At 42.9% G+C, this 23,910-nt stretch overlaps 1 protein-coding gene across 1 annotated transcript in view; it reads right to left on the bottom strand.

Moving 5' to 3' along the window:
* LOC126388145 (SH3 and multiple ankyrin repeat domains protein 2-like) overlaps positions 1-23,910 on the bottom strand; it is a 276,219-nt gene that overhangs the window by 10,072 nt on the left and 242,237 nt on the right. The window contains exons 19-21 of the mRNA XM_050041059.1: positions 23,003-23,115; positions 21,314-21,419; positions 16,774-19,279 (exon numbers count right to left, since the gene is read on the bottom strand). Coding sequence (XP_049897016.1) covers positions 16,774-19,279; positions 21,314-21,419; positions 23,003-23,115 — 2,725 coding nt within the window. The remainder of the gene's footprint in view (positions 1-16,773; positions 19,280-21,313; positions 21,420-23,002; positions 23,116-23,910) is intronic.

Raw genomic sequence — 23,910 nt, 5'->3', positions numbered from 1 at the left:
GCATCTCTCCACGTTGTCGAGTTTTGCCCCAAAACCATCCAGGGTACTGATCTTGGTGTTAATCGCAATGACAGTTGTACGGAGTGACTGCAGCTCACTTAGCACCGTAGCTAATTCAGTCCGTGGGCTAGCCTCATCGTTAGCATCCTCGGCTACCGCAGTAGTCGTAGTTGTAGTTTTAGGTCTTAGAGAACCACGGGACCTGGAGCTATTCTCACAGTCTTTAAGCGTCGTTTGTTTAGACATCTTGTAAAACTACTTAGAAGCGTTAATGACTGGGACTTTGTAAACTTTTAGCAGAGTTGTGAGGAGCACCCGCTCTAAGCTGCCATCTTGGTCCGCGGCTCCACAGCGCCCCCCGTATGATATATTAAGTTAAGTTAACTGACAAACTAAAGGCAATTTAAAATTGTGTGTTTTATAAATTTCCCACGTGGCCTTTAACATAATAATGAACTGAACTGAGACTAACATATATCTCTTTTTGATGTTCTAAATGCTAACTTAATTTATATTTTTCTGTTGATTTAATTACAGTTAAGTACATGTTTCTCTGTAGATAACAGTAATATTATTTCTAGGTTATTCACTGCATTAACAGAAAATGTAATCAGATCATTAAAACACTATGATTAAAACAATCTCACCCCACTCACATGGATGCTCAATTCAAGGACTTCAGAGATCGATATCATTTGATGAAATCTAATGGAGTGTCTCATGATATTGGTCAGAATTTTGGATTATATTTTAGTCTTTAAGTTATCAAGGTCAATACAACATACAAAGCAGGCGTGTAGATCCTTGATCAGTTAAAGCTCTCACAGCCCTTTTCCCCTCAAATGTGCAACATCTAAAGGATTTTCCCACCTTGTAGTTGTTAATGTTTTTAATGGTTAATTACATTCATGTGAAATGATTACTGTAGCAGCTGCAACAAAGAGTTAGTGTGGGCCTCCAGTTACAGAAAAAGACTGTGCATGCTGAGTGTACTCCAGCCAGAGGGAAGCCTGCAGCGTTCAGTCCACCCACTGACTCCTAATGGATGGATGTATACAACAACATGGGGAGGGAGGGGAAGGTTAGCCACTCTACCCGTTTTATAGCCCTATATGAGGGGAAACTTTCCCTCAGAGAAGTTTACATTACAATTGTTAATTTAGCATTTTTGAATGAGAACACTGCTTATAAGGGATCCTTTTTTTGTATCATTTTAAGAATATAAACAATAGATCTGCTGTTTTTAAATTAGTAAATTGTATGTATGTAGTTTTTTATTATATCATACACTGACATCTATTGCACATCTGTCTGTCCTGGAAGAGGGATCCCTCCTCAGTTGCTCTTCCTGAGGTTTCTACCATTTTTTTCCCCCTGTTTTTTTGCCCTGTGAGGCAAATTGTGATTTGTGATATTGGGCTTTATAAATAAAATTGATTGATTGAAATTGATTGATTCCAGTCTATAGTCTACATTAGTCTAACTTGGATATCAACCGCTTATTGAATATGTGCAAATGTCGCAGTGCCGACCTTTTCAAGACGGTGGCGGACTAAATGAAAGACAGAGGCTGTGGTCACACAGTCCAATAAGTCCACCACTAGTAGGAAACTTTAAAAAAATATATATATATTTTGATGCAAAAAAGCAAAGCGTCAAAGCGGCTCCAGCCATTCCACTGCACATTTTAACATGATAAACAGCCTAGTAGAAATATGTCTTTGTCAGAATAAGAGCAAAAACCAGAATATTTTTTACGCAAGTAAGTGTGCTCACTGACAAATGTAACCTGTGATGAGAGGTCACAAGCAGACACTGTTTCATTTCAAATGAAAAGTCTATTCCTGTTTTCTTACTGTCAAAAATCATTTTAAAACCAAAAACCAAAACCAGGATACAAGTATTGTTTGTGAATTGAGTGGCTAATATATCTGATTCCTCTAGTGTTGTTAAAAAAAATAATAATAAAAAAGACAATAAATATACATTAGTGAGCCCCACTGTTGCACTGGGTGACATATCTTTACTATGAACACATACTGTTTATTTATTTTGACTGAATCCCACATACACCATCCTGCTGCCACAAACACTCACTGGAACATCAGGTTTGGATTAACCCACTGCTGAAAGTAGTCCAGAACAATGCACTATTTCCTTCTGTTTGATGGATAAAAACTACAGTACTCAGCTGTTTTGGGAAATTACTGAGACTTTTTTTTTTTAGATTGAATTATATATTCAAAAAGTATTGAGAGACGGACTCACACATTGTTGGTTTTGGTGTTTTCATGGGGTATATTGACAATAACAACATTATAAACTATCAACAGATGTATCCAAGCTAAACATGTTAAACTGCTTATAGGGTTAAACATCAAAGTTGATGAATATGAAGTGTTCCACTAAAAATATATATTCAGAGATCATATAACTCATTGCTGTAAATTTGCAGCAGAAATTAGACAATTATAAAGACAAGAACAAGCCTCAACGAGATGAGAAACAAGTCCAACCACGACATGCAAAAACACAGAACCCCGTGTGTATTTTGTGTGTGAGTAAGAGACATCACCCTCATATCACCTGCTGGCCTAGATGGAGGGATGTGACGGATGTGCTGATATTTGGAGCAGTCACACACAGGGATAACCCCCAACACAACACACACACACACACAGCAACCCATGCAGAATGATCACATCTTCCATCAGCTTCCCCAAAGGATTTTCTGCTGAGTGATTCTCCTAATAAATTGATTGGATTGTCAACAAAAGAATTTTGCTAACATCAACTAATATCTGCCCCCCCGCTCTCTGCTGCGAGGTGCTCCATGTAGCCTAGATATCGCTCTCCCCTACTTGTACCATATGGAACAGCCCAAGGGGAAGTGAAGGGGAGTAAGGGGGTCATTCTGCCAAAATGGAACTGGGCCATTGTTAAAGTGCTGCCTCCACCAAACCCCGATATCTAGAAGAAAAACTTACAGTCCTTACTTTTCAACACCGGCTTCTCCACAGGAAGTCATGATGGATGGATGAGATGAAGACAAAGGACAACATTAGACATGTGATAAACACACACACACACACACACACACACACACACACACACACACACACACACACACACACACACACAAACACAAATGTGAGATAAAAGAACAGAGGGGGATGCATGGAAGAACATAACATCTTTATAAACTGAGAAGTCTCTGCCATCTGTCTGCCTTCTGTTTTCCCTGTTACCGACCAACTTTCACTTCCACTCTACTGGCTGACCCCATCTCCAGCTCCTGGGTCACAGCACTTTAATTTGATCTTCATGTAATGATGGGTCAGACTGGATGACCATGCTATGACTCCGATTCAAAACAACAGCACAAAAATACTTAACCTGAGATCTGTCAAGCACTTGTCTAATTAGTATCCTGGTATTCTATCATCTATTAAACACTTTTTGTTACAGGAGTGAAATTGATGTGAAAAGTATGTAATTGCTTATTAGACTAATTAGCACAGGGCCTCGTTTAGCTTCCCTGACCTTATTACGATTTCTTGCAGCTACCAAGAGTCATGTATAACAAAAGAGGACAACACTATGCCATGAATCTCAGCAAACCAGATTATTTATGCATATGTATTTTTGTTAACTGCTGTTACACACATTCTGTATTTGCAAAGACATGGCAAATGGACCACCACTCAAAGGGCTTTTACACTGCATATGACATTCGCCCATTTACACACATTCAAACAATGGATATACCGAAGGATACTGATTGGTGGATGACCCGCTCTACCTCCTGAGCCACAGCCACTCCATCACCTAAAAAGCATCACTTATGTTCATAAGGGCCCCGGCAGCACGCCAAAAATGTTAGCATTAAGTCAGTCAGTATTAACTGGCTATTCGGTGACATGTTGCACCTTTAATGGCATTAGACAGAAAAAATGTGCTTGATGCAGATAACAGTGGATGATAAAACGTCCTCATAATTTCTGTCCATCTGAAACAAACAAAACTAGCACTGCCTCCCAAAAGTTGGACATTAGAATGAACAGTTGGAGACCCCCAAGTCCATTTTATTTTTTATTATCAGTCAGTATGCAGTGCACTTCTGGGTATGTTTTGAGCCCCCAGATTTAGCTGCAGAGTGAGTGCCCCTCGCTTTCACACTCTCTTTAGCGCAGGCAGCTGCAGACAGGGTGGCAGCTGCCTGCAGGAGGAGAGGCTTTGCCCTGTAAGGCTTCCAAATAATGTTATCTTCTTGGCACAGTTAGCTTGTTTATTGTAATCCGTGAATGTCATTGTCACACTGGATGTCTCGCTGAACCACGCTCAAAATTTCAAACTCTTCATAGAAAAAAAAGGCACAAACAGTCAAATATTTGTATTGAACAGACAAGTCTGATTTGACTGACATAATTGTAAATCCAGTACAGCCCTACACAAATCCAGAACTGATAGTCTAAAGCCATAATACCATCTCTGTGAGGCTGTACTTGGGCACAGCAGTAATTCTAGCTAAATACTATTAACAAAGTATGCTAATATGTTTGTGTTTAGGAGTTAACGTATGCTATGGTCACTTAGATTAGTGTGTTAGTATGCTAACACTGAGCTGATAGAGATGCCATTCGTTTTTCAGGCATTTGGTCATTAGCCAAACTAAGTTAAAGTTGGTAAGTTGAAATTTTGACCTGATAATTGACCCTTTGATAAGTCCCACCCCTTTGTGATGATCCATCAAACTGTTTGAGCTAGCATGGAGCCCACACTGTAACTAACTGCACTCCCTCAAGAAATATCAAATTTTTGGAAAAATAGTGATTTCAGAGAGAAGCAGACACTAAGAGTTTTAAGGATATGTGCAGGATGTCAAACTCACTCAACAGCAAAATCAGGTTAAAAAGAGCAAGATAGTTGGAAGCTAAAGCATAACTATAGGCTTTAGCACCACCACATCACTGGCAATCGAGACAGAAGAAAATGAATATAAAGGAAAACTTTGGCAATATGCAGTTGTGTTGTTACAATGTGTGCAGATAGATGGTGTTGCTGCCTGTGCTGCCAGTGCTGCTAGCTGCCAGACCTTTGCACACACTGTGATAACACACAGCTGGTTGAATATCGGCAAAGTTTCCCTGCTTTCCTTCACTGGTTCCTCTAGAGCAGGGTGGGTCTTTATTTAATGTTAATGATTAAAAGGCAACAGTAGCATGTGTGGACATAGGTATAAGTATAGTAGGTTATACTTTAAGTAGCTAGCTGGCTTAACCCTTTACTTTTCAGGATTTGATTTTGGATTTGGAACAGGGAGGAAACATGCCCTTCCTTCCAACCTCTCCAAATAATGAGTATCATTAATACACATGCCCCAGGCACAACTTTAAGTTTAAAATCCAAAAAAGCCAGCCTCAAAATGAAGGAAATCTGAAAGGATTGCATGAGTCTATGGAGCACAGCTTTGTAGTTGTTGGACCCTTGTTGGAGCTGGCTGATTCTATGCTAGAATTGGCCAGACTGCGTTGGAGAGGCAGGACTTAGCGAATGGTCAATTAAGCTAGAAAAGATGAGTGACGAGATTGCCAAAGTTATTGCAATTCACCCTCTGGGAAACATGAATTTCTGAACCAAGTTTTGTGCTGATCCCTGTGGTAGATGTGGAGATATTTTAGTGGAACATATCTGACCTGCTGGTGACACTTGATAAAAAGTCAGGGGTTACCTGAAGTCAGTTGACTATATCCTCTGGGGAAAATGAATGTCTGTAGAAAATATCACGACAGCACATCGAGTAGTTGCAAAGATATATTGGTCTGGACTAGGGCTGCGCGGTATACCGTTTCGTACCGAAAAGCGGTCTTTATTTTCGTTATGATATGAATTTTTCATATACCGCAATACCGGTGAATAGCCCAAACAATGTCCGGAACTTGTCAAGTGGGCTGAACCCGAGCAAAATACCGTCAAATACCGTGAAACCAATATGATTTAAAAAAAAAAAAAAAAAAAAAAGTGATATGAAAATTTTGTCATACCGCCCTGCCCTAGTCTGGACCAAAGTGGTGGGCTGCCTGCCAAGCAGTCCCATTGATAAGGCCACGTCATTTAAAATTGAAAGTTAATTTGTTGCTTATACTTTATTAAATGTACTTTATAGACACATCCCACAGTCCTGCCAGTCCTGTTGCATTGTGTGGTAATTTTTACTATTTTTTCCTTGTATTACATAACTGGATATCTTTGGGTTTTGGACTGTTGTTGGGACAAACTAAGCAATTTGAAGACGTCATTTTCAGTTCTGGAAACCTGACATGGTCATTTTTCTGATTTTCAGATTTTTAAAGAAAAATCTGAAAATCATAAACACACACATAAGTAACGTTAGCACGTGTCACTCTCTGGCCTTCATTCCAATCTCAGTCAGCTGAGCAGGCTGAGAGATAAGTGATGCAGTGCTATTGATATCTGTGGTGGGAGACCTCGCCTTCACCACGCCTACACATTGCATGACTCCCTGCTTCTTTCTAGCACACACCGGCTCACGTATTCAGGGTTGCACTCATTGGCATGCATGCACACGCTGCCTTTATTTATAGAAGCTTGAATGCACACACACACACACACACACACACACACACACACACACATAGAGACTGATTCGGCTGTGCTGGGTTACATAACGGTGGCCTACTAAAGCAGCGCGGCACGTGACCTGCGTGAGATGATGTTGAACTCTGCTGAGGGTTAGGCCTTCCATCCTCTAGCTCCATCTCTCTCTCTCTCTCTCACACACACACACACACACACACCACACGCACACATGTACAAACACACACCCCTCCCCTGACTCAGACTGACATCACTGCAGGCCTCAAGGCTGCTCTCATCAGCTGGTTGCTAGGCAACCCTTTCGTCCACAGGCACAACCAACGCACATTTAATCTCGGAGGCTAAGAGACAGGGATAAAATAGAAGAGAAAAAAACCCCACAAAAGTCCAAAGGAGAAATTCTGATGTTAGCATGGTGCTGACGCTGATTCCAACACAGTGAGGAAGAAAAAAACAAGAGAGAACGAGCACGAGACAGAGCACAAGAGCAGAGGATGGAGGAGAGAGAGAAAGAGAGGGAGAGCATGTGTGAATCTAGGCCATCTTCTGTGCATTTCTGTTGCCATCTGTTTGACAGACACAGAAACAGAACCACCTTTACCCTTCGCAGGCCTCCTCATATGAAGAGGTGGTCCCTATCTGCATGTCTCTAGCTGCCTGCAACCGTATCTTCTGCCTGGGGACCGTCTTAACAAGACAAAGTAGTGCAATGTGAATCCAAGAGGCAGATAATCGGAGACCCCAGTGACATCAAAGGGAGCAAACACCATCTGACATGAGACACACACATATAAACCCATCAGAGCAACAGTTGAAAAGACCAGATTACAGACAATTGACTTATTTTAGCAGGATGTTCACTGTCACTTTAGGAAGTCTCTGATGACAATAAGGGGTTAAAAACTGCTCTGGAGGTGAGGAGTGTCATTGGCTACAAGACCCATTGCTGCAATTTCACGTATTTGTCTGCGGACGTATGTTCCCATCGCAAAGTGACAGAATCACTGGTTGGTCCAGATCCATCAAACTCACTCTTGAAAGTAAAGTAAAATACATCCACACATATTTTCCTTCGACAATGGAGGATATTTTACCCACCTGCCAATCTTTGAAATGAGGTTACAAATGACCTTTGTTTAAATGGTAGTTCCAGCAGAAGTCAATTCAAATGCTACTGGTTAAAGTCCTGTGCTTGTTAGACTCATTCACCTCCCCTCCCACTTACCCTGAGAAGACTTTCTTGCTCCTTATACTACATCTGTTGCTCTGACCATGTAATAAAGAGGCAATGGGTTTGTACTGGACTTGGCTGAAAGCTTGCTGCATCTCAAACAGATGCTAAAGGGTGCATTGTGCATCCGAATCTGATGCAGAAAGCAGCATGTGATGCCTTAGGAGTGAAATAGGCTGTTAAAGTGATAGTTCAGGTTTTTGGACATGAAGTTGTGTGAAACGTTGACCAAATGTAGCTCTGATGTGACGGTATCACTACTCTCAACGAGCCTCCTGCTCTGAGAAATCGCCCGTAGCTTAAAAAAGTAGTTCTGAAGATGTACGGGGGACACGTAACCAAAAGGTTTTAAGCTACAAAAAAGTATGCATGTGTTTTGTTAGACTATTTCAATACTTTTAAAACATCCCCGCATTACGTCAGACCTTGCTATCAATTGGGACTATTTTCTGGCCAGTATCACTCCGCCGTGCAGGCCCGCAACACAGCACTCGAACAGAAATCAATTAGACAGTTCATCACCACGCCGTGCAGGTGCGCAGGATAGCAACGGCTAATGAAAACTTCATCGGCTGTTTCCAACAGAGAACCAGTAGGCTATTATTAATGAGGAAAAAGATGTACTAGCCCTATTTATACCTACTACTACAGCGCAAACACCGGCTCAGGCTCACGACACACCCTCATCAGCTGCTGTAGTTAAACAGAGGAATACCATGGCGGAGTGATACTGGCCAGAAAATAGTCCCAATTGATAGCAAGGTCTGACGTAATGCGGGGATGTTTTAAAATTATTGAAATAGTCTAACAAAACACATGCATACTTTTTTGTAGCTTAAAACCTTTTGGTTATGTGTCCCCCGTACATCTTCAGAACTACTTTTTCTCCGGTAAGCTACGGGCGATTTCTCAGATCAGGAGGCTCGTTGAGAGTAGTGACACCGTCACATCAGAGCTACAGATGGTCAGCGTTTCACACAACTTCATGTCCAAAAACCTGAACTATCACTTTAATGTTGTGATAATAATGGCAGCTGAAGTAACATTGTCATTAAACTTATATATTAAGTTTAATGACAATGTTACTTCAGCTGCCATTAAACTTATATATTAAGTTAGCCATCTTTCACTGTATGTTGTTAAAGTCATAGAAGAAAAGCATTTTTTTTTGTAACATGTGATCATATAGAAGGTATCAATGTAGTGTGTAAAAACTCTACAAGTAACTCTTCTAATGTTTTTAGCATTTTCAGGTGCATGACCACCACCCTCTGGAGTACAGAATGCCATGCTGATTTGCTATTAAGTATTTAATATTTTGCCTTTTTCTCTTTATTCATCTTTTAACCAATATTTATTTTTCTTTTGTTTGGCTTTTTCAAACAAAGCACATCAAATTTTCTCTAAGTATAAAATGTGCTATACACTATGTTTAAAGCTTGCCTTGCCTTTGATTCATTTTGATACTGACTGTAGGTCTGCTGGGTTGACGTTTGTGAATTCACAGCAGAGTTTCTCTGCTTCTGTTGGCACGTTCGTGAAACTGTAACTGACACTGAGAAGCTGACGTCAAAGACTTTTGCCAATCTACAGATCAGTATTGCAATAAAGCTGACATGAGTCACATGACATTAAAATAGCATACAGAAAGTACATGAAAAACCTTTGCTTTCTAGAAGTCATAAGAATCTTCACTGTGCAGAAGAATCCTATCAGTTCAAAAATAAGTGCAAATGCACGGCCGGGGGGGGCTGATAAACAGTTTACTTTGTGAGGCTGCCAACTTCATGCACCTGATACCTTACCATCACAAAGCTACTAACAGCACAAACAGATACCTCTTCACTTTATAGGCAAAGTAACTTTTACCAAAACGGAAGAACAAGAGGCAATTAAGATGCCTAATGTCCAACCATAATCACCATGGTAATAAATCCATTAATGGGGCTAATTCATTATGCATTGTGTATCATTTCTTCTGCAACTAGTTCTTTGCCAAAATGCCTATCTTACATATGGTGGCTTGGGCTGTAACACTTCATGAATTCCTACCGAACTGTTACTGTCAGAGTCACAATCCAGTGCATGCAGCCACACACAGAAGACACGGCTTGTATCTAATACACGTAATGTGGAACCTAAACTCCCAAGTGAACGTTCAGCCTGGAAACTTTTAGCCATTTGCTGTTAGCAATATGTGCTTAGGTTTGCGCCACAAGTGGATTGGCCTGCAAGAGAGTCAGGCTATGGTAAGCATAAATGAAAGGGCAAAGCCTGAAGATCGGCCCACAGGTTCCGGGTCAGTTACAACAGCAAAAGAGAAAGTTGTCTCGAAGATAAAACATGTCTTCATTGTTGTAGGGGATGTCAATGAAAGCACATCTAACATGCTAACACTCACTCAATGGCATCACCCGGAAGCGCCGATCACCTGGGGCCGGTTGCACCAACAGGGCTTACACCTGGTCTTAAGCGAAGTCAGTCGTAACTTGGTGTTCTAAGTCCGACCTAATAGTTACGCCGGTTGCACCATCTAGGCTTAAACCTTCTTCTCACTAAGACCGGGCGTAAATCTTCCGCCTAGTCAAGAGCAGGTGTAAGGTCATTATCAAGCTGTCACCGGATATACAGTTTGTGTCGGGCCGCAACATGCCAAACCAGTGAAGGCAGGGGAATCCTTCCCAAGTACGTCAACAATGATGTCACTGTAAATTGAGGTTTTCGGGGGAGGACCCCCGCCAGTTGGATGATTTCTTTTGGAGGAGACGTCTTTTTTTGCCTTGCTGAGGAGATCTTTCCACTTCTTCCTAATGTCAACCTCTGTACGAAGGCAGCCAGAGTCTGAACACGTATCGATGTGCCCCGTTATCTCTGCCCATACTGACTGTTTTTTCTTATTTCTGTTTTTTCCTCTGTGGTGGCTGTACAGCTCGATTAATTCTCTAATTTCAATGTCTGTATAGTTACCCTTTCTTTTTCGTTGATCCTCCATGTTTTCTTCAAATCTTAAACTGTAAATAAACCGTCAACACAGATGAGAGGGGCTGTCAACTGTCAACTGTCAAGCAAGCGGGGTGAATCAGCGGCGCGTCATTTGATGTCACCGCGCTCCTCTAGGCAGGCTGTGTGCGGCATTCCGGGGGCATTCATATGGACGCGCACAGCTAAAACCAGCGTAGCTAAGACCAGGCGTGAGCCCTGTTGGTGCAACCGGCGTAAGTCCACTCACTCTTAACAAAGACCGTCTTAGGAGTTATGACCAGGCGTAGTAAAGACCAGTTGATGCAACCGGCCCCAGGATGATATATGTTTGGTTGCTCTGAATGTTTAAATATGGCCAAGGTGGAATTAATTGTAGGCTAACACTCCTCATGCACAAGTTTTAGTTTTTATTATTTTATGTGTTTTGGTATTTTTTATTTTATACCATAAGAGATGCTTTTCAGTTTTACAGCCTGTTGTGACCTGTTGCCTTTTGAAAAAGTGTTTGTTCAGTGTTAGTACAGTGTAATACACAGATGTTTGGAATGTTCCTTTTCTACAAGGAAAACGGTTGATCAAAGGTGCCAGTTGTGGAAAAAAAAAAAAAAAGATATTTCAGTCCTCATCATGAGGACTGCGCTTGAGTCTATTGTCTAGGGATGTCAGTTTCGGTTAATTTTACTTTCGGAAGGCCAACACCCATTAAAGCTATAGTGCGTAACTTCTACAGGTCCGTAAATGTCCGTTTCACCCGAGCCACTACTAGAGGAGATGACACAATGCTGATTAAGCCGATCGGCTCCTCTAACATCTCGCAGTATTTTTCAATATACTGTATATCATTTTTAGTATGCGTGTCGACCGGCGACATTCCCGCGCTGGCACACAGGAAATGCTTCTTCACAACAAGAAGGGAGGGGGAGGAAGAGTGGAGAGTGTCATAGCAAGAGGTAGAGCGCAGGTAGAAAGAGAAAGCAACATGGCGGAGAAGCGGCTGAGACATGGTTCAGAAGTGGATCCTACCACAAAGGCAAGTGTTACTCTGTGTATGGTGTGTGGCGACTGGCGAGTGTTACTCTGTGTACATGGAAGTGCCGCCGGCTTATTAGTTGTAATAACGCATTATCCGCTGGGAGATGACAGAAGTTACGCACTATAGCTTTAATGGGTAACTAACTGGTTAATTTTTATGAGAAAAAAAAGATGTGAAATACAAGAGGCCTTTCCTTTTAGTCCGGCACTCTTTTGACTCAGTGAGTTTTAGTGCTGCTATTCAAAGTGTTCTCCATTTAGAGGAGGTGAAAATTTTAATGATTTAAATTTTCTGTTGGCTTTACTGACAGACAGTCAGCTAGCCATGTTTGCGTGTGGAAACAAGCTCACTGCCCAAAACTCCGGTCTCCACTGGTGTCTTGGCCACTCTGCACTGTGCACCATCCAGTTTGGGAGGGAGCTTATGTTAACTAGCTAGGAGTGCTGCTCATTTAGTGATTACAGCTGGTAACGCCATCCTGGTGGCAGAACATGTTGCTGTGGAAACATCTTGCCCACCCTCTGTCTCCCCTCAGGTCTACCTGCTTAGTAAGCGGCTCCATTCTGAACCGCAAAATTCTTTTAGCACTGTTTACTGTGTTAGCACCACTAGCTGTGCTGACACGACTAATGGTGGTCATATAGTTAACAACGCTAAAGGGGGTTTTACAGTTTAAAAATCATCCGCTTACTCACCGGGGCGAGCTGGGGGGTGACCTGAAGGTGGGCGCAATGTTTCCACAGCAATGCTGTTGGGTCAGGCATGCTTAACTAGCAGCAGTGGTTAAATGAGTTGCACCGCTAACAATAGCTAGCTCCCACCAGACCCCACTGATGTGCAGTGCAGTAAACTGAACAGTAGCAAAATTAACCAACAGAACGACATGTGTGACCAAAATATTCTCGGGGGTTAAGAGATTAATGGTCAACCATTGACATCCCTACTACTGTCTGTTCAAAATGAAATATATCTAATATGCATTGAGGTTTTTTTCCACCGTGATGAACTCACTGGAGCATGACGTGTGTGTGAGTCCTGTAATGCCATAATAATGGCATTAAATGATTTCAGTATCATATCTAGTATTATCTCAAATACTGAAATGAGCTGTGGTCGTTCCCATTTTTCCTTGGTATTTAACTTTATGCAGTAAAGTGCACCAAATTCTAATCATATTATCTACTTGTTAGGAGCAATATATAGTTGAAGTATGTAAATTCTACTTTTCTTAAGTGATTATGTTCACAGGAATATGCCAATACGCAGACAGGCAGACACCAACACTATGCAGCATGTCAGCAATGGATAAATGAACACAGAAGTGGAAATAGGACTTTGGTGAGACATGATAGCAGCTGATAGAACCTACCTGTGAAGATGGGAGACACAGGAAGCATGAAGAAATAGGAGGTGAAGGAACTACAGGAGACTGGAGAAAATGGAGATGAAGATGGAGAGGCGTGTGCTGAAAATGAAATGAGTACAAGGTGTAAAGGTCAACAGACATGACTTTGAACTGCAGAGGATGAAAATGAGGATAACATGATAGTATGTGGCATGAAGTGTGAAGGTGGGTACACAGGGCTGGACCTAAGCAGCTGCTGGCATCTCACTGTAATTACCACAAATGGACGTCATTGTGTTGATCGAACTGTGTTTATTAGATCAGAAGGCACAGAGGCATCAAGTCTTTCCCTCTGCTCTCTATACCTCTCTGATGAGCGATGGGACCATTCATACAAAATGCATGTGAGCAGTGAATTATTTATTGTGCTTTTTATTTCCCTCTCATACAGGGAAGATGTGAGTTTAAAAAAGCATGAGCTGAGCTGGTTCAGATACAGGGTCCATCAAAACCTTGTCCCAGTTACTGCAAATTTGACTCCTGCATGTCCTGAACAATCTTAAACATGGCTATGCAGGAAGTTAGTCTTGTTATATCAAATGTACCATCCCTTATTCTGACTTATCAAGTAAACAGCCTTCACGTTCACATGTACTGCCTGTAGTGACTGTCCTTTGTGCTTCCTTCTAAGTGAACTTTAATTTTAGAGATATGATAGAAAAAAGTGCAAATAAATGTCAAACATTAAAAACAAGAGGGTGAATTTTATGAATGATGTCCACACACGGCTACATTATAAACAGACGATTCAACACCGCAGAGTAACTCTTTTTTTTAAGATTATTTTTTGGCCTTTTTGCCTTTAATGGAAAGGACAGAGTGAAGAGTGTGAAGTGGGGAGAGAGAGAATGGGGGAACGACATGCAGCAAAGGGTTACAAGCCGGAGTCGAACTCACGACCACTGCAGTGAGGCATTATCTCTATACATTCATGGATTCATGGATCATGAACACAGACCTCCAAACTTACACTTCTACCACAACAAATGTTTGTTTCAACACAAAGGGCAGCTCAACATTAGATACAGAGACAGAGACGGATAGAGCCTTCTGTCCATACTCTGTGTTCATTTCGTCCCTTTTTGTCCACGTTTTCTGACAGCTTACAGATATGGACAAGACAGAGCAGTACCACTGGAGATTGTGGAGGCAGTGTGGCATAGTACAAGCAAGATATGACCTTAGGAGACAATGAAGAAATTTAGATAATGGTGGAACGTAATGAATCGATAATACATAGTGAAAATAGTGAAAGGAGTTCTCTGTCCACACACTGGCATGTATATAACGGCCACAAAGGCCACTGCCGTCTACGACGTTGCCTCTGTTTAAAGGTACAATATTACTGACCTTCCTCGTTATCACCTTGTTTGTTGTTGAGTGAAACGTTTGACTCTGCTCTCTACTGTCATCTATTGACTGTAATGAAGCCATCATAAAGGATGCATTGAAGTCCTCCCATTCATTGGAAGGTGTGTGCATCTAGGCTTCCACAGTGGGGCCGCTGGGCATGCCAAAAAAACACCCTGCTGCGGCCTGCAGCAAAAAGTTGAACAGAATCATCATGTAACCAGCTATCAGACCAGAAGACGCCCGCAGTCCACAGAAACAAGTAATACATTCTCTCCCTATTGTTAAATATTAGTAAGTATGTATTCACAGCTCGTGTGCAGTATCTTACATAGGAGAGCACTCACTTTGTTTGTGTGTGCATGTACATGTGTCTTTCGTGACAGTAAAGATACCTCAGCAATGATAATCAAAAGGAATTATGCAAGTCCTTTAAGCCAACATAAACAGATTTACCAAAGACAAATACTCAATCTCTGAGATTGGGAGATTGGCTTTCTATAGTTCCTCCATCCTCCACTCCTTCAAGGGCCGTGTAAGTGTCTCCCACACCACCACACAACACTGTGGCTAATTGCCGCAACGCCTGATTTGGTGTGAAGGCAGCCTTAGAATCGAATTTGTGACAGCCCTTATCAACACTATTCTGTACTGTCAAATATTGTGACCAGAAATGATCAACATAGATGACTGAAGTTAGTGGCTGCTAAAAGATGCATATCTATGGACTACTAGCAACAACAATATAAAGGCTCTAAGGAACCTTGGGTTGCTTCTATAAACATGACATACAAACACACACACACCGCAATCTCATATATACTGTACTTCACACACAACTCAGGGTGCATTGTAATGCTCTTAACCCCCAACTTTTTGTTGCTCGCTAAATGTACAAAAGCTATAATCAACCAGACACAATTGAATATCCTGCCAACACAAAACCAAACCCATCAATGATGAGCATGCAATGGATCCACAGACAGTTCCTTCACAAAAGATATCACAAACCATGAGGAAATAAAACTCAAACTATGTGCATGGCTAGATATGTCAAGGAGAAAATGCGGAGTTGTATTTAGGGTGAACTGAACCTGTAATAACACCCCTGACATTTCTAAAATTTGTACGAAACTCCTACAACTCTCTCAAATAAATGAAAAAAAAAGACAAATCTCCACTGTGGTCCATTGTGCACATGATTAAAAATATAGTCAATAACAGTCAGTGTCAATGACTTGTCAAGTCCTCCTTAAAGGCGCTGTATGTAAGAATGTGGCCAAAACGGTTACTGCACTCAAATTCAAAATACTGCCGCGAGTCGTGTCCGCCCCCCCTCCCCTACAGATTCGAGGTTGCAGGACAGCGGCATGCTGGAGACTGATCTGTTTGCCCACGGGTGGCTGCCGTGGCAGTGCCGCGTCCTTGATCTTCGGTTTTCCAGCGGACCGTTCGAGCCAGTCCGGCTTCTCTGCTGCTAACGCTGCTGCCGGGATCCAGCTGAGGAGAAGCCGGCTGCTAATGCTATGTACCGGGACACTGCTAACGCTGCTGCCGGGATACAACTGAGGAGGAGCCGGCTGCTAATGCTATGTACTGGGACACTGCTAATGCTGCTTGCCGTGCTGCTGTAGCTCAGTCATAACTGTAACTGATGCTGAGACTCTACTGACTGTGTGACTGGTAGACGGCGGTGGGTGGCGCAACAGGCCAGAACACAAATTCAAAACATAAACATGATTTGCAGACTGCAAAAAATTTTTTTAGATGCAAATATTCTGGCTGTACTATTGTTGTCGGTGAGATCAGTATGTTATATGAACATTATTCCTTAGTCTCTGTGACATATTAGGAGGATTTTACAACTATTTGCATTAGATTTCTTACATATAGCTCCTTTAACACAATGCTACATGCAAATACTGCGATCGGCATATTGCCATGATATCACTGAACACTACAAGGGTTTGGGTTTTCACAACCCTTAGAATATATGAATTTCTTATACACGCACAAACCACTGTAAGAAATAATAAAATAAAATCAAAGGTGAGGAAAGGTCTGGGACTGATGTAAACAGTGTAGGTCACGAAAACATGGAGCACTAAACACATCAGAATTTGGAAAGTGATTAAGGGCTGTCTAATTACATACCTTGTTCCGAAGCCCCCCCTGTTCCCCGTGGGGGAGTCAAGGCTCTCTCCTGGCTTGGCTGGCCTGTCGCGATTCATTTGCTGCAGAATGGAGCTCAGCTCGGTGATAACGGTGTTCTTGGAGTCTGGTGTGGATGGGGGGCTGCGCAGCTCAGGGGGCTGATCACCCCACAGCTTGGATGTCCTTTGAGTAGGAGTCCTAGGAGGCTCAGAGGATGAAGGGGGAGGGGGAGGGGCCTGAGGTGGTGACCCATAGGACTCTGGGGGCTCTTCAATGAGAGCGTCATGATAAAGCGATGTTCTGTTGATGACAGACTTGCCCTTGGGTTTGGGTGGCACAGGGGGGCGATCCACCAGAAAGGCGTGTCCGTCTGCGGTGGCATAAAGGCTCTCCAGAGCGCTGTCACAGAAGCCTCCCTCTGATGACAGGGTGGAGATGCTGGAAACGGTGCTGGTGGTCTCCATGTGCTGAGGATCCCCGCTACTGCGGCTGTCTACCTCTTCGATGCCCGAGTCACCCACCCCTGACTCTGAGTCAGGTGGAGGAGGAGGATATGAGGGGGGCATGCTGTTTGCCACCCGTTTGTGTTGATCAGTGACAGGTGGTGGGGCATGAGCATGGTAGGGGGGTAGAGGTGGTCCCCCATTCCGTCTCTGTTGCTGAAGCATCTCTGCAATGGCACTAGCCTGATCATCAGGAATGTCAATACTGTTGGCAAATTCCAGCGGTGGGGGGAGGGGCTCTGAGAAGTCAAAATCCTCATCAATGTCAACTGAGGCCAGAGGGGGAGGGGGGATGCGGAAGGGCAGCTTTACGGGTTCATCCAGAGACTCCCCTAAGGGAATACTCCTCCTCCGTGATGAAGGTGGCTGGGGATTGACGGACAGAGTTGTAGCATTGAGAGGATCAGGTTGGTTGGGGTCCTTAAGCTCAGATGGCCTGTTGCTGTCCTGCCCCTCGACCTCTTGGTTGTTGACCTTGTTATTTGCTTCGTTGCTGGTGTGGACCATCAACAGCCCGGCTGACTTGGGCTGTGATGCGTCTGCCACATCTGCCGGTGCGCTTTTTCTCTCCTCAACTGCCTGATGCTGTCGTTCTTCCCGTGCCCCATCAGTCTCATACTTCTGCTCCGTCATCTGCCTCCGCAGGCCACCCCGGCCAGGCCGCCCCATGGTTGCTGTGGAGATTGCAGCAAAACTTGTCTCAATCCCAGAGCGCAGTTTGGTGTCAATGAACAGCGGTTGGTTGAGGTCTGGTTTGTGGCTTGGCTGAATTGGAAGGGACTGGGCTTCATGCTTGGGTGCTTGCTGAACCTGAGGAGGATTTGGTGGCTGATTCTGAGGATGGTTTTGTTGCTCCTTCATGGCTCGGTCACGAGCTGCCAGGGCCAGGGCAAGTGGAGAATTAGGATCCAAGGGCTTGCCGGTGACAGGATGGAGGTAGGTCCCATTAGCCCTATAGTGGCTCTTAGGAGGGGTGGATGGGAGACTAACAGGACTGTCCAGGTTGGGACACTGGCCCGTCCTGGTGTTTAGAGGTTCCCGCACCACCGTGGGCTCAGGGGTGTTGAAATCTGTCATATTGCCACTACCGCCCCCAACAGGGGGCCCAAGCTGTGCTGCAGGAGGACCCAATATCCTTCGAAGCCGCTCATCGCTACTGAACATGCCTTCATCGATGGACTTTGACTGGCGAAGGCGAGGGGTTGGCGTGGGACTGCTAAAGTCATCATCCCCCATGTCTATTGACTGGAAGGCAATGGAGTGCTTTTTTGCCTCTAGCCTCTTCTCCCGGTCCCGCACTGCCCCAGCAATGGCTGCTGCAAAAGGGTTGCTTAGAGACATAGGGTCTTCAGGACGCAACCCTCCGCTCCCACAAACAGTGGGTGTGAGAGGTGGGTGTTCAGGGGTGGTGGGCTCAATCTCCATACTGCTACCCTGGCTGCTCTTGCCACTGCTGCTGGTGGAGGGCTCCTTAACGATGATTGTGGGGATTGGGATGGAGGAGCATGTCCGTTCTACAGGCGTAGTAGGCATGGAAACTGCGCCAGAGGGGCTTGCTGGCATGTGACACGTTTTCTCTGGACTGTCCTCAACGTTGGACTGCTTTACTAGCATGCCCTTTCTTCGAGCTGGTTTGGCTGGCACATACAGTGTCTTATTGCCCACCTCGGAGTAAGGGTTCTCTGGCACTGGTGTGCGCCCTCGAGTGCGTGTGCTCTCAAACTGCTCTGAGCTCTGGCGGAAATAGCCACGCCTTAACGTACCAACGTCAGTGGTTCGGCTAATGGTCTTCACCGCATTGGGTGAGTTCTGGGTGAAGCTGGGTCGTGTGGTGCCGTAGCTCTTGGGTGTAGGGCCAGCAGCTGAGTTGTAGTCAGGTGGTGAAGGAGGTGAAATGGCTGGGGGAGGAGGGATGTCCTCTGAGGTGTCGGGCATAGAGAGGCTGCGGGAGAACTTGAGTAGTGGAGGTGTGAGGAATCCCTGTTTCTCATCCTCTGTTGTACCTTGGAGAAATGGAGGAGAAAGAAAAACTATGTGAGGACCTAGAGGAGACATCCCTATTTTTTATTTCCAGCATGGCCTCCTCTTTACACAGCAAATGTCTCATTTATTGATGTGAGCTCTTTCTTAACCTTTATTTTATCCAAGAGGGGGGTTCCCGTTATCTGTGAGAGGCCAGATAGATAAGAGGAGTAGCCAGCTATAAGATGTTTGCTGCAGCAAGTGGAAATTTAATATTGAGCTAATTTGACTATTCCAGTTTTGTCAGTCAGGTCTGCTTTACAAGCTTAAACCGGTGTGATTTTATGCAAACTGGCTGAAAAGGTATTTGTTATTATGACGTGTTCTGGCCCATTAAAAAGCAGGCTACCTCAGCAACGTGTGCTGATGGGGTCACAGCGCTAAATCCAACTCATACTGCATTAGTCATAAGCAATATGACAAAATGATTAGCATCATATTACATTTATAAACGGACTAACAAAGCCACTAGTGTCTAAAGGCCTGTGCAATTCACTGCCAGGCCCAGGCTGGTGTTGGCAACATGAAGGAGATCAAATTTCAGTGGCAAGAGTTCATGCGTTTTTTTGTGGGAAGACGAGACAAGACAGGACAGGACAGAGTGAGAATCTTAAGAAAACTAAAACTGGGCCCATATGACAACATTTTGGATTTGAAGCCAACAAATGAAGTTTCCTAACTGGCTGCAGGCACCGTTTTGAACTTTCATATATCTTTCATTCACCATGAAAGCACCGCAATGGGCGAGGAACAGCTGATTCATGAAGTAAAAATAAGGACATTGGAAAGACATTGGATTCTTAGGTCAAACAGACTTAAATTTCTGGTTGGAATGGAAATCGGTTTGACAATATTTTAAATATCTAATGATGTTAGAATTTCATACTGTGTGGATGTTAAAATTATGACATTTTGCAGACGTTGGGTTTTGTCATACCTCATGACTGAATGTCATTATTCTGCATTAAAATGATGTTAGTTTGAAATGTTTGGAAGACATTGGATTTTGGTTACTTAATAACTGAAAACAAACTAAATATCAACAAGATGTATCATCAATATTTTACATTAAACTGACGTTGGCATGAGACATTGTCCTGACACTAAATAGGCTTGGCTACTTGCTGTTGCCTTTATTGTTTGTCATTTACAGTAAATATCACAATATAAAACGTGTGTTTTTGTTTTAAAATAAGAAGATAGCAAGTAGGCTACTCACCTGTTATGTCTACAATATGATCTCGAGTGCACAGCTGATATTTATGTTTTTTTTACGTGACTTAACATTAGTGCATATTTAATGGATTCAGTGTGGACAGAGAGCTCTGGTGTTATGTGATGCTACATGATAGTCAGACGCCCATTTGCTTTTGAACATGACAAACAAAATTGTGTATACCAGTCCGGTCCACTGTTTGGCTTAATATAAACCCAGTTTGATCATTTTCACAAAGGCCAAAGGCCTACTGTTTTATTTTGTCATCACTTAGTCATTAAGTGACACTATTTAGTTCACACACCAGTGTCAACAAACTAGAATGTGCTAAAATGCTTTCATTGTGATTATACAAAAAAGCCTTTAAATTTTGTTATAATAATGATGACATTGCCAAGTAAAAGCGCTGAGTATCATTAGCCCGCATGACGTCCCTCTAGTACAGCAGTGAGAGTGAGGTTTCAGCATATGCTTAATGACCTCCAATATTATTGCCTGAAAGCACACTTTGCTGACTGGATCATTCTAATTTATCTATAATTAGTTTTAATATTACTTGAGCACACAGAGCAGAGTCCATGGAGCATTAACAGAATATTACGACAAGCCAAAACCACAAGGTAGTGGACATGCAGTTCACAAAAAGACAGACTGACACTCACACGTCCGTCCGTCCGTCTCCGTCTCCGTCTCCGTCCCCCCCCCCCCCCCCCCCCACCCCCCCCCCCCCCCCCCCCCCCCCCCTCCCCCCCCAAACACACACACACACACACTTACACTTATGGCACACACATCATACCTATGGACTTTTGCTTTTTCATAGTGCCCTTCTCAGGTATTCCCAGGAAGGCCCCTGGCACAGTGGGCGGCACCACTGCCACTCCCTGGCGGTCATGATACATGGACTGCAAACCAGAATGTTGTTAATGATATTCCCAGAAATACTCTCTTGATTACCTTTCTGCAAGCTGTGGAGAGCAACACTCACAGAATTTAGATTGAGTTATCTATGGAACACAATACGCTGTAAACAATCTGCTGTAAAACTGTGGAGATAGTTTTGTCTCAATAATATTTATAGGAACAGATCAATGATCTGTGTGTTAATGTGTAATCTGTTTATAGAAAACACCTCTCAAAAAATCAAAGTAAGATTTGTAAACTTACATAACTATTCTGCAAATATTAAATGGACCTGAAAATACACAGATATGGAGATCAGTTTGTGTCAGTATTGTTTGTGTGAGGAGAATCTGTGTGTAAATGTGTAATCCGTAAAATCTAAAACAACTTCCACAAGTACAAAATGGATTTGAAAACTGAAAGAACATTTTTCAAACACAAAGCAGATCTGCAAATACACAAATAAGGTCCATAAAATCCAAATAATAAGTCCATTTGTCTTCATGTAATTTGTGCTAGGTGATGGACAATCTGGGTGTACATTTGTAAATATAAAACAATTTCCATAAATACAATAAAAGATTTGTAAACTCACAAAAAATATTTTGTAAATATAAAACAGACCTGCAAATACACAAATTCCCAAAAAATGAACAAACGCAGAAATGAGATCAACAAATAAAACCTGGATTCACAAATATCTGTTCAAAAGTTGTTAATGTTAGGAAGGTATTCACAAATACCTTTATTTGTAAATTTATTACTTTAATACTTTCTTTAAGTTGTGAAATTCATTTGCAGGGGCGGCATGGTGGTGTGGTGGTTAGCACTGTCGCCTCACAGCAAGAAGGTTGCCGGTTCGATCCTGGGTGTGGGAGCCCTTCTGTGCGGAGTTTGCATGTTCTCCCCGTGTCAGCGTGGGTTCTCTCCAGGCACTCCAGCTTCCTCCCACAGTCCAAAGACATGCAGATTGGGGATTAGGTTAATTGATAACTCTAAATTGTCTGTAGGTGTGAATGTGAGCGTGAATGGTTGTTTGTCTCTATGTGTCAGCCCTGTGATAGTCTGGCGACCTGTCCAGGGTGTACCCTGCCTCTTGCCCAATGTCAGCTGGGATAGGCTCCAGCCCCCCTGCGACCCCCAAGAGGATGAAGCGGTAAGAAGATGGATGAATGAATGAAGGAAATTCATTTGCATATTTGCAGATCTGTTTTATGTTTTGCAAAATAGTTTTTTGAGGTTTTCTTTTGTATTTGTGGAAGGTGTACACATTAACGCATGGATTGCTGTAATATTGAGATGACTCTCTGCTGCTATAGAAAACAAATTACATTTCAAAGAATTGTATTTTTCCGTTAGGGATGTCATCTGCCAAAAACACACTCATCTAAACACATTTAATAGATTCAAAACCAAAAGAAGACTACAACACCTTCAGAATCACAAAAGAACACCATAATATACTGTATAATCTGTGTAATTATTAATCTCACTCTTAAAAATGTAATAATTTAACAGTTATTTATGCATGTTCCACCTTTGCATAGATTTTCAATGTCAAGTCATTTCAGTTTTTGTCACCTACGTTCATATCAGCTGCTGTCACCAAACAACGACTGGATGGGCGTGGTTTGATTGTGGCAATCTTCATATCAACAGGTGAGGTCTTCTGGGCATGCGTCATCTCTTCAACTTTGTCTGGAAAATAAAATGAGTCAGAATTCCTGAGCAACAAAAACTGATGGGTGCAGGACAGAACTTGCAAAGCCTCAGTAAGTTTCTCATGGGGCCAAATGCAAGCTAATCATTCACAGTGACCCTTCCTTGTGTTTCCACACTGAATTGCAGATGAAACAGACACACAAAAAAACAACAACACTGAAACAAATTTTTGGGGGGCAGGAAGACTTTAATGAAATGTGTCAGGTGTGTCCAGCCTTGCAAGCCGTGCAAGCTCTTTCCAAAACAGCCGACTCCGCAGCATCATCCAACTCTCAGGGTCGTTCCCTCAGTAAATGTAAAATGAACAATGAATGTGAGGTCTGTCAAGTTTGCCGTTTTCTTTCTCATAATTGTTTCTTTTTGGAGTCTGCAACGTGGGAAAGATGTCAACGGCAAAATTGGCAGAAGTGAACTTCCCTCTGGTGTGTGATGATGCCATCAGATAGTGTCCACCTAAAAGGTTTTGCTCAGAGAAGCTACATGCTAGCCCTGATCTAGCATCGTACTGCGTGACCTCCCTGGCTAGCTCTGTCTCAGATGTAAAAAGCTTCCATGCATTAGGGGGAGTGATTACTTAGAGTGACTTGGAAAACAATCCTCTTCTTCTGCGCATCTACACACAGAGGAGAGGAGTGGGGAGGAGAGAGGTGAGGAAGGGAGGAAAGGAGTGTCAATGACCTTAACTACAGTTAACAGCTAAAACACAAAATACACACACAACAGGAGAAAATGCACATTTCCCTGCTCTCCCAGTTGGATTGCTGCTACAGC

The sequence above is a fragment of the Epinephelus moara genome, chromosome 1 (genome assembly GCF_006386435.1).
Source record: "Epinephelus moara isolate mb chromosome 1, YSFRI_EMoa_1.0, whole genome shotgun sequence".
Lineage (NCBI taxonomy): Eukaryota > Metazoa > Chordata > Actinopteri > Perciformes > Serranidae > Epinephelus > Epinephelus moara.
This window is presented reverse-complemented; position numbering and strand designations above follow the sequence as displayed.